This window comes from Uranotaenia lowii, chromosome 1 (genome assembly GCF_029784155.1).
Source record: "Uranotaenia lowii strain MFRU-FL chromosome 1, ASM2978415v1, whole genome shotgun sequence".
NCBI lineage: Eukaryota > Metazoa > Arthropoda > Insecta > Diptera > Culicidae > Uranotaenia > Uranotaenia lowii.
The window spans coordinates 4,484,148-4,496,495 of NC_073691.1; the positions used below are offsets into that span (position 1 = coordinate 4,484,148).

General features: G+C 40.3%; 1 protein-coding gene across 1 annotated transcript; it reads left to right on the forward strand.

Annotated features, from left to right (window-relative positions):
* The first annotated feature begins 6,266 nt into the window (after window positions 1-6,266).
* LOC129743594 (uncharacterized) lies at window positions 6,267-12,074 on the forward strand. Its single transcript, XM_055735663.1, has 2 exons — window positions 6,267-7,125; window positions 10,918-12,074. Exons 1-2 carry the CDS (start codon window positions 6,267-6,269, stop codon window positions 12,072-12,074), a joined length of 2,016 nt encoding a protein of 671 aa, XP_055591638.1.
* The last annotated feature ends 274 nt before the right edge of the window (window positions 12,075-12,348 follow it).

Sequence of the window (12,348 nt, forward strand, 5' to 3'; positions counted from 1 at the left end):
GAGATTTGTTCAATTTGCTGCTCAATTGCTTCTTTCCTACATTTTCTACATATATCGCACCAGAATGGAAACTCAAGTATCAAATTACTTATTGAAAAAAAAACTTGTCCGGCTTGAGGATCGAACCCTGACCTTCGTGGTGAGAATCGAACACGCTACCACAAGACCCCGCCTAGATGTTGTTCCAACTGAAACTTAAACTCGAAGGGGTAAATATGTGACTTTTGGTTGCTTGGGAATGGTCAATTTTTAGTACTCGTCCTTCATTGTTTCCGTTTCTCCATTCCTCTTTTCATCTGATTTTAGGCCGATGACATAGTGAGTGACTCAACGCGCCGAATCAGATGTCAATTTGTTCCGCCGCTCGAGTTCGCATTGGCCGCGTTCGCCAATTCGCATCGCATCGCTCTCACTATGTCATCGGCCTTAGGCCAGTCTGGATTTTGTTGGGTTGGTACCAAGCCAACGTTTCCTTTGAGTATTAAACTGATGAAAAATCCAACCAAAACAGTGCTGGGTTATCATGCCTGCAGATCGTGGGCAGCAGGCAACTCACACGTTTTTGGACACATCCCGAACTCAGGGAGTCTGCTTACTCGCGTAAACACGCATGACTAACGGGTCCAAAGTTTTGTCCACCGGACCCGGTTTCCGTCCAGATGGTTTGTCCACGAAGCTACTTTCCTCTCCACATTTCCGAATCGCATTTTGGACAGCTCCAATTTTCGGCCGAAAATAGGCAAAGTCCCAGGAAGCCGATTTTTGGCAAAACATTTTCAAACACCAGATCTTGACGTTTCATGCCTTTCTAAGTCATTTGGCATAAAAATTAAAATTTCGATTTTTACGATTTCCTCTGTGATTTTTGATGGTCAAAACCCCGAAAATTTAAGCGCTTTGAGACACCTCTCAATCAAGTCCGATTGAACTGAAATTTTCACAGGTAAGTTTTGGGACCAATCTACAAAATGTTTTTTGTTTTTAATTTTTTAATTTTAAAATTCGATCTTGAAATCTTTCCCATACCTCCATTGCCAACCTAAGTACTTAGCTTAGCTTAGCTTGATTGACTACTCACATCCACCTTAAGTCATTGAACCCGAAATGCCACCTCAAACTATCACTGAAACTGATTTGATACTTTTGTGTTTGACTTTATTCCGTCATCATTAATACTTAAACATTTCGGATTCCATAACCGCAGGGGTGGCTCAGTAGAACGAATTCCACATCGCCAATGGTTGCTACTCCGTGATTGACCGAGGCCATCAAGTTTGTCCAGAGGTCAAAAGAATCGTGCCTGGGATTGACAGCATATTCTCAATGAACAAAACTGATGCTCTCTCTTTATACATCAATAACGGCTCCGGCCACGTCCTAGTAGTCAAAAGATAGAGGAAAATAAAAGAAAAGGATGAAAGAAAATAAACTTATGCTTTGGGACCGAGCCTAAGCAACCAGAATTCCCTTAAAAAGGTTCCATAGAAGCTTAATCAGCTCTCGTTTGTGTCTGAAGAGAATGCTAATCAGCCCAAAATTTAAGTTCTTAAAGCTACTTTCAAGTTCGTTTAGGGGGCTGTAGAGAACGCTATTCAGCTTCTAAGAGAATGTCAAGAAACTTCTACGCGCCGAAAAAAAAATCCAATTGACAAATTGCTCTGACAACCACATGTCAGATTGCTAGGTTGCCGGTCTATCATGGTCTATCTCATTGATTTTAATTATATAGTTTTGATTACAAAAGCTGCTTACACGCCTAGAGAATTGAACCGCTGCTCTCTAGGTTGCAATGAAACTCACCAGCCTCTCGACCAATCCAGCAATAGCTAATTGCCACTGTAATGATTAGTATTTAAACTTAATATCATTTGAGATGATTGAGTGGGTTGGTCAATGGAAGGTACCTTATTTCGTTCAAAGGACTTTCAGTACACAATATGAATCATAACAAAAATTCGCATCATCAAAAATTTATTCGAATATCTTATTTAACATTTATAAGAAAAATTCGAAGAAATCTTGAATTCCATTTGTAAATATCAGTACAGATATAAACAAAACAAATACCATGACAAGAAATTGACAGACATTTTTGACATGTCGCTTAGAATTCCCATATAGGTTCTTTAAAACACCTTCAAGTATCTTAATGGTGCGCTTTAGAATGTTACGCGAACGTTATCGATCTTCTTGAAAAACATTTTTGACATGTCGCTTAGATTCCCCATATAGGTTCTTTAAAACACCTTCAAGTATCTTAATGGTGCGTTTTGGAATGTAACGCAAACGTTATCGACCTTTTTGAAAGAAGTTCCATTAAAAGCGCTTAGAAGTTATGTTATCGATAGTTTAACCTTTCAAAGGGCGATGGAAGTTCCTGAGTAACTTTTACGCGACAAGAGTCACCTGAAGTTCCCGTAATACATTTTTTCAGCCAAATGTGAACTTCGGAGTTCGGAGTTAAGTAAAAACGCGACTTTTGGTTGCTTCGGAGGTCACCTCTGCATCCTAGCACAACAGTTTTGATGTGGATGTTGGGAAAAGGGATATGACCAGGAGACACTTTTGATAAGTGTAAAGATCTTATTTTTGAAACCTATTTCCCTATGCTTCTATTGTTTACTATCAGAATCCTATTATTTGAAAAATCTGAAAAGAATGTGTCTGTCGCCATTTATCCAGAGACCCGCCGAGTAAGGGAACATGCTCTATAATGCCCCACTTAAGCAAATCAATGATTTGCTTTGTATTTCGCGTACATTTTGTGTAAAAAACAAATGTACTCGTTGAAGGAAAGAGTTTTCTACACACGCTTATGATTTGTTATTACCTAAATTCATTAAGTTGCATTAAAACATGATTTATCAAAACCATATTCAAAGCCACAAAACAAAACTGTGTTGCTAATACGCGCCGCTGTGTATTTAATACGCGCGTAGAAGCCGAACACACCCGAAAGCAGCCGAAGGCCGAAAACACACTAATACTAACAGATACTTTGACTAGAAAGAAAATCAAAATGGAATAAAAAAAATTAAAAAAAAACAAAAGTAGTTTTTTTGGGTTAAATCAACGCTCAAAATATGGTTTTTAACTTTTTGTTCACTTTCAACGAAAATTGACCGTTTTGAAAAATTAATGCTTTTTTCAGCCTACTACGATTGGCGCGTTACAACGAGCGCATGGGCCGTGATAGAACATACGCATAAAAAGCATACCTTAGCGAATTCAGTATGATTTTTTAGCATAAAATCATAGTTTAGATTCTCTTCTATCGATGTGTCACAAAATATTGTCTTATTCGTTTTTCTCTGCTTGGTGACACCTTATTGAAAGTGTTTTAAAATTTAGATCGAAATGAAGGAAAACCTAAATTGTGAAACTATCACGGCACAGGGGCATTTTAAGGAAAAATTCATACTTGCCACGACCAATCATGGCATTTAAAACAAATTGGTAATATTTTGCAGGCTTAAAATGTTTCAGACTCTACAAAACAAGGGTGGCGCGTATTAGCCACATGGGGCGTATGAACTTTTCGCCTACGCCGAATGTTTGGAGAAAAGGTAGTATAACATGGAAATCATTCTGACATGTGATGAAGTCGCATGAGATTTCCTTTCTTAATCTCCTAAGCTCTCTGCTGAAACCTCTGTACATCTGAAGAGGTCATATTTTAATTTATCAAGAAGTTTAGATACACGTACTTTTTGCATCAAATTCTTGTACTTAGGTAAGAAAAGTAATTACCTTTTGATATCTTGAGACTTGGTTTGATTTATCAATAATTTTTGATAAAATTTGTTCATAAAATTGTATTGCTTTTTCCAGCACAAAAATAGTGCGACATTCAATGGAAAATGGAATTTAAACTTGTCTTATTTTGCCTTATATGCCGAACTGGCTTGGCTGCCTTTCTTTAAATCTTTTTTAGTAAAAATAATCAATGTAACATGAAGATAATGATAATAAAGAAAAACACTTATCTTAATGAGTCCTCTGAAGGTTGCCGTCTTTCACGAATGAATATGATCCAGGGCCAGTCCGGAAGGCGTAGCAATAGTTTCCTAAACTCAGCTTAGCACAAATCTCAATTCCTCAAGAATAATTTCATTTTCGGAAGCACAAATTTGCAGCCGAAAAAACACCCGTCATAAAGGGTCACATCCATCAAGTACTTTTTCGATTAAAAATTGCTCTTTCCAGGGTCTTATCGAGGCATCTGGAGGACCAATCCGAAAATTCATGTGAAACAATTGGTGTGATTTTTGTATCCGTTTCACTAGACCCTCGGGTATCCGTTTTACCCACCCTAAGAGCAAGTTCACTCGTGTTGCGAAAAAGTGGTAGAAATTTTGACTGCTACAAGTGTTTTTGTTGTTGAAAATTTTATCATGCAAAAATGTTTTCAAGTTCTTTGGACGTTAATTTTTTTTACAGAACTGTTTCTATTCCAGCCATATGTGATGGAAATATTGCTATTTTTGCATCACAGCAAGCAAAAATACTACACGTGTTGTAAAAAACTTGAAAGTGTTAGATCTTGAAAATGTTTTTGCATGCCAAAGTTTTTAAAATGTGCTAAAAGTATCAATATTTCTACCACTTTTTCTCAACACCAGTGAACTTGTTCTAACAGGTTTATTTTCAAAATGCTTGTCGCTGAAGCTCGTCTTCCGAAATCTTTTCATCCAGATGGTCGATGAGAAGATAAATAAACTTTCCACCGTTGAAAATGGCTGGAATAGTGGCGAGGCTCTAGAACTGGTTGACGATCCCAGGATAAATCACGAAATCGTCGGCTGTGTTCTTGATAATTGGGAAGCAATCATAGCACTTATAAAAAGAGTGATTTCTGATGCCCGAAAATGGCTTTCAGTTTGTCTTCTACATCCGGAAACCATTCGCTTGTACAATCTGTCACGTAGCCTCTGTCATCGAAGCTGCGGGAATGTCTTCTGGCCCTTCGAGTGAACTTCCGACTTCGTTAGGATTTCCGTTGCAACGATCCATTTTCTCTCCTTCGACAATTAGAAAATTTGTCGCCTTAAATCGCTGAAATAATTAAATCAGGGGGGAACTGCCCAGTCAAGGCTAACTTGATAAAAAAAACAATGCTTTAGAAACAGTAAATAGCATTCTGTAAAAAAGTGTCAGTCCTATTCCAAAACAGCGTACAAGTACCTATTTATTTACTTAAGGTAGAAAGTAGTTTTAAAAAGATTTTCATCGCACATACATGTTTCCAATTTGTATCAATGACTGACTTGTCAAGTTTTTTTGTAATGAATATTAGTAAGGCATAATGAATGAAGTAAATTAGAAATAGCGGAAGCCGAGATAAGATCTTTCTCACTCAACCCGATTTCATAATCAGATTCGCAGATCAAAACTAGACAGTGAATAAAAACCATAAGTGCCTGATGGTTGATAATAATCTGTGCAGGGAAGAAAATTCCATCTATCGGGAATAAATAATTAATTTTTAACAAGTTTCCGTTTGCGGGTGGTAGCTTACTTCAGCTTTCTGGGGCATTTTACTCAATCGCCTGCGACTAATAACAGTAAAGAGGTAGCAACTGGTCTCTATCAGTGATGTTTTAAATCGTTAAATTAAAATCAAATTCTAAATTCATTCAATTTTCAGCTACAATCAAGAACCATAATTTAGATAGTTAAAAAAGAAGTTTGAATACTTACAAATCGAGGTTCGGTTTAGGTGTTACTTTATTATAACGAAATTAGAAATTATTTTCTTTATTTTCGATTTACTGTTGTGATTCAACGATTGCTATGATCACAATTAAACAATACTTTTATTGCTGATTGACAATTTTATAAGAAATCATCGACTGCTGTGATCGAACAAGAATTTAGGCTTCGAAGTCAATCAGAATATCAAGAATCAAGTGAAAGTAAAGTCGACGACTTATCGTTAACCATAGAATAATATGACTGAAGTCTAAGTAGAGACATCAATTAGAATTTATTATCAGTACATCTGTTCTAACGGTTTCAGTTATTTTTCGGTCAATTATAACTACAAAACCAACACTTTGTTCCGTGGGGTTACGTCTTAATGACTCGAAAAAACAATGTCTGACGGCACAACAAACAATCCCAATTAAGCGAGTTGTTTATCCGTTAATGGTGTTAATGGTGGGCTCTCGCTCAATTGAAATCGAACCACCCACCGAGTCATTGTACTGGAATCCTTTTTGGCGTGGGAAATCGCCGGATAGATTTCAGACCACACGGGTAACAGAATGGAATCGGTTGTTGTAACAATTATGTGGCTGTTTGTCACATCGTCGTCGGTTTTTGCCGGTCGACCATCGCTGGATTGGCTTGGCAACACATCGTTTCGGAATCAGATTGCGAGGATTTTCGTTGGGATTGGGAATGTGGATATCGTTCTGGACGACGATTTTAGAACCCGAGCTGGCGAGTTGGACCAGCTGGTTTGGACCGATTTACTGTGGGGGAAAACCGTGCGGATCTACGAGCAGCCTTTTCCCGAAGATCAAGGTTGCAACGGGTATCGGCCTTTGCTTTCGGCACGGGTTCAGGTTCCCTCGGCGATGGAGATCACCGATACGATGGATCGCGATTACGAGGACGAGTTCGCTTTCATCGCGTGGGATCAATCGTACGAAACATTTGTGCACATTTGGGATCAGAATCAGCACTCGGGGTATGTGATGTTCGGCAATATGACCACCTTCGAAACGTGGCTACGATGTCTGCTGGATCCCTTGGGGACTTATCTGATGGTCCTGGATGGTGAGGATGACCTAGTTGGAGAGGGAGCGATCTTCGAGTTGTTGCGATCGATTTGGCAACTCGAAGGAGTGTTTCGACTGTTCATCCTGAATGGTCATGGAATTCATACCTTCGATCCGTTCCGAAGGAATGGAACTTCCTACGGTGCGTTGGTGTCTCTGACAGAGGATGAATTACTACCGACAGCAGACCACGACGACTTCAACGGGTATCCGCTGCGGGTCGAGATGTTCCTTTCGACCTACAGCGCTCCGGAAAACGATGCCAACGGCACGATCGTTGACTACGTCGGACCGGATGTAATGGTCAGCCAAGTGCTGGCCGAGGCAATGAACTGTACTGGTAGGTTTAAGGCTTTTCTTTTTTTAAAGACATGATCGTTATAGCACTCTAGATATGCATCTGGCTCTCACAGCCATTGAAGAAAGTGGGACCGAGAAGCTCTCAACATGAGTGATAGTGATAGTCAGCAAAACTGACGATCGGGTTAGTTAATCATGGGTCCACGACCACTTTATAGGCACCTCTCGAATCAGCTCGACTTCCTACGATGATGTCAGTGTACGTGTGTGTGTGCCTTTGGGTACGTTTTTGTAGCTGTTACTACCAATCTTAACTCGGCCGGGCCCACTGTGCAGTATTGGACGCAGAAATAACTGAAACAAAGCGAAGAACAAATGTGGAAAATAATACCATACGTTTCCATGGTTATAAAATGTTTTATGGGAGAACGTTTGCTAAAATTTACTGCTCTCGGGAGTTCGTCTTAGGATGGAAATGAGGTTTTTTCTGCACAGAAATTCAAAACATTACGGTGTAAATTGAATCAATTAATAAATTGTAATCGTTTCATATCTGTATTAAACGTTTTATCAAACCACATGTTACGGATTTTTGTGCACCATCGTCTTTCGTCATTGACCTTGGACGAAATAAATAGAAAATATCGCTCTTGAAAATAAATATTAAAAGAACAGAGAAAAAAGTTAGTACCAACACAAAATTTTTTAAAATTAACTCTTCCCAAAGATTCTGCGGGAGAAACTTTTGAACATTGCTATAATCAATTACCAGTTTGTGACTTTAACCACACATTCATGACTAACACAGTAACCCGAACAATTCAAATGTGTCGTCATAGCAACGAATCATAACGAAGAAAAAAAATCCATATTATTCAAACACTTACCTCTGATTCACCTTTCAGCAAACCATTTTGCGAGAAAAATATTGGTGAATATCGCAAATTTTAAACGTGGAACATGATTTATAGAACGAGCATTTGAAGAATTCTTTTTTTGTACGACGATTTCATGCAAATTCTTATGCGCATCTCACTTCACTTCCAGCTACTTGTTTTAAAAACATAATAGGTAGTAATTTCAACACATCATTATAAATTAAACCCGAAATGTTTCCGAAATTGTACTTCTTTAGATGAAAAACTAGATTGCAATAGAAAACAACTCCCCAACGCTACCCGCAAAATGCGGGTGGTCATCTCACGTATCTTTATAAATCAATCAACGATATTTAAGAATTTTGAAAATTCTCAGGTAGAAATTGGATCATCAGTTCAGTATAAATGAATGCAAAGAGTCTTGAAACGAGCTCACAAATTGTTGAAGAAGGAAGTGTATTTTCTCTTGGAGCGAATTATTCAACGATGTCAACTGCTGGATGTGGATAAAGTCAACGAAGAATCGCGACGAGCACATGCAATGAAACATGCAATTATTGATCACTATGTTTTATCCACTAATCCTAGGAAAAAATCACAATTTCACAATGAAAAATTACTTAAACTTCAAAAATTTAATTTTTACCGCGACGGAGCGAAAAAAAAAACACATGCGATAGCAACAAGCCATCGCCTACTTCCTTCTAAGACCGGAGACAAAAGCCCTGAAACTTAAAACTTGAAACTTGAGTCTATATACACGAGACATGAGACCTGAGATTCACTTCTCACCTCTCACGTCCCACTTCTTATTTCTCTCTCTCTTCACGACCTTGTCTCACGTTTTACGTCTCTATTCTCATCTTTCTGTTGTTACGTCTCACTCCCCACGTCTCATGTCTCACTCCTCACGATTCACCACTCACTTCTCACATCTTATGTCTTATTTCTTTCCTTCGACTTCTCATTTCTCACTTCTCTCGTTCATTTCAAACGTCTTACTTCTCTTAAAGGGTGATACGGTCAAAATTTGGTCAATATCAACTTGACGTATTTCTTTCAATTTTGCATTAAAAAAACCTGAACACCCCTCATTTTGAAGGTGTGTGTGTAGAATGTTGCTCCTATTTTGATTTTGGAATTCACTCTTCAGTTGTCAAAATGCCGTTCAAGGCGTATCAAAATTTTGCTCGCGCATCGCGAAAATCCGAGCTACTCGCACGCAAAGCTGGCAAAATCGCTAAAAGTTGTCAAATCAACCGTTACAAATGTAATTAAAGTGTTTGGGGAACATTTGTCGACAGCCAGGAAGTCTGGATCGGGGGGAAATCGAAAACCGGAAGCCGCTGAGATGACAAAGAGAGTTGCCGGTAGTTTCAAGCGAAACCCTAACCTCTCTCTTCGAGATGCCGCAAATAAGCTTGGTGTATCGTCTACAACCGTGCATCGAGCCGAAAAACGAGCCGGACTATCGACTTACAAGAAGGTAGTGACTCCAAATCGCGATGATAAACAAAATACGACGACCAAAGCGCGATCCCGGAGGCTGTACACGACGATGCTGACGAAGTTTGACTGCGTGGTAATGGACGACGAAACCTACGTCAAAGCCGACTACAAGCAGCTTCTGGGACAGGAGTTTTATACGGCAAAAGAAAGGGTAAAGGTAGCAGATATTTTCAAGCACATGAAACTGTCAAAGTTCGCGAAGAAATATCTGGTTCGGCAAGCCATCTGTACCTGTGGCTTGAAAAGCAGCATTTTCATAGCTTCCGGGACTGTCAACCAAGAAATTTACGTGAAAGAGTGTTTGAATAAACGTCTGCTGCCTTTCTTGAAGAAACACGGTTGTTCCGTACTGTTTTGGCCGGATTTGGCATCTTGCCATTACGGTAAAAAAGCCATGGAGTGGTACGCCGCCAACAACGTGCAGGTGGTTCCCAAGGACAAGAACCCTCCCAACACGCCAGAGCTCCGCCCAATTGAGAAATACTGGGGTATTGTCAAGCGGAACCTAAAGAAGACCAAAAAAACTACTAAGGACGAGCAGCAGTTCAAGGTAAACTGGCTTTCTGCGGCGAAGAAGGTGGACAAGGTGGCTGTACAAAATCTGATGGCAGGGGTTAAGCTTAACTGAATATTTTTCCTGAATTTTATACAAATTAAACTTGAAAAAGAAATTTATTTTGATTTTTTAAATAAACGATTTCACCGATTTACACGCGTTTTCCCTTGACCAAATTTTGACAGTATCACCTTTTATCTCTATTCTCTCGTCTCAAGTCTTAAGTCCCATGTCTCAGATCTTAAGTCTCCAGTCTCAGCTTGCAGGTCTCAGCCCAAGTTCTCATGACCCTGGTCCAAATCTTAGATCTCAGATCTCAAGTGTGAAGTCTAAGGCTTTAGGTCTCATTTAGTCTCAGGTCTCAGATCTCTTTTTGCAGGTTACATGTTCGGTTCTTTTCAGTTTCAGAGTTTCGATCATATCCTAGATTCTGATTCCGAGATGTGATCCAAGATCGGGAAACAGAATTAAAATTAGGATTCGTTGTCCTGATCCACGATCCACCATTCTCCACGATCAGGGATCAGGTTTATTCGCAGAGTACACTATCTTGATCAGAATCAAAATCGAGGTCAAGCTTTAGGATCGAGATTATAGTTCAAGAGTCTTTGTTTATAAATCCAGTGTCCCAATAATGATCCAAGATCAGGATCGGTATAAAAATCAGAACTAGAATCGGCATCGAGATGAGGATTCAGACCAAGATCTTGATCTTGCTTGGATCAGGGTCAGGATCAATTGTTGGAACCAGAATCGGAACCTGATTGACAGAAGATAGGTTGTCACAGTTCATCTTTCTTTCGTGCGTTATTTTCAACCTCTTCAACTATTTTGTCTCTTTAATAATTTAAACAAAAATCTTCAAAAATCTATTCTCCTCTCCCTACAGTGAAACGAATCAAACCGGACAAAGCCCTGTTCGGGGATCGCTTGCCAAACGGAACGTTCAGCGGTTCGATCGGCCGTCTGGGGCGGCACGAGAGTGACATCGCCGTGGTGGGATTCTTCATCAAGGACTACTTCAGCCGGGACATCGAGTTCACTTCGGCCGTTTACACCGACGAGTTGTGCTGCATGGTGAAGAAGGCGAGCCGCATTCCGGAGTATTTGCTTCCGATCACCATCTTCCCGCCGGACCTTTGGGCCCTGATGGTGATCATGGGCATCGTGAGCACCGCCCTGTGGATCGTTTTGCGAGCCCTGATCAAGCGGTCCGCGGAGAGCAGATCGAGCTGGCCTCAAAGACAACGGCTTGCCTATTTGTTCAATCTATCCTATGAAATCAGCCGGGCTCCACTGTACCGTAAGTTAATCCAGATCTCGATCGATACCTACATTCTGCTGGTGAGCGGGCCCTATCAACGCTTCACTCGATCCGGACACGAGCGACTGTTCCTGTTCGGCATCCTAATGGTCAGCTTGATCATGGTTTCTATGTTCACCTCCGGCCTATCTTCGGTGTTTGTCAATCCGGTTTACTACAAGGACATCAGCAGCCTTCAACAGTTGGACGAGGTGGGTTACAAAATTCCCGTCAAGTACAAAGGCTTCATGGATGACGTATTCACGGCCAACTACAGCCCGCTGATGGATTCCCTCAGGGCCAAAGTGGTCTTTCAGCCGTCGAACGAATCTTCCCTTGGACGAGTTGCACGGATTGGAACGATATCAACGATCACGCGGAAGTCCACCTTGGAGCTAGACAACGCCATCTACGTTACAACCAAGCAACTGTTCATGGTTCCGGAGTGCCCTCGGCTGTACAACTTAGCCTACGTAGTGCCGCGCCATTCAGTCCTCCTGGAGCAGATCAATGGGGCTCTGTTGCGCATGCTAAACGGTGGATTGGTTCAGCATTGGATCAGCGAGATGAACTTCAACGTCACGATCAAGGATGGCGATATGATCCGAAGCGTGGAGGAATCGAACTTCAAAGTTTTAACCGTACTGGATATGCAGTTCCCGTTCTATCTGCTCTCGATTGGACTGATGCTGAGCACGATGGTTTTCATTGTGGAAATTATCTATCACCAATGCTTGCAATAAACATACGTTTTTCGCTGCACTTTTGACAGTTTACTCCCTTCAACACTGACAAAGTTCTTTGTTTTATATGTGAAATAAATTCTCAAAGTCTTGAGCAATCTACTACACTTCTGGAGCCCGTTGTTGTTCTCTTTTGTCAAAATCCAAAGCCCCAACTTGATCCTAAAGTTGGGTTTTGGGTTTTAAAGTTGTGATCCCAAATTAAGCTCAGAATGCCCGAAAAACGCTTTTAAAGGCCAGAAATCGCATTTTAAAGTTGTGATCCCAAATTAAG

What these genes read in the sequence shown, in the direction of transcription:
- LOC129743594 (XM_055735663.1), top strand. Translation starts at nt 6,267, where the DNA reads ATGGAATCGGTTGTTGTAACAATTATGTGGCTGTTTGTCACATCGTCG. An exon ending in CGAGGCAATGAACTGTACTG is followed by an intron (nt 7,126 to 10,917) that starts GTAGGTTTAAGG and finishes CTCTCCCTACAG; the next exon opens with TGAAACGAATCAAACCGGAC.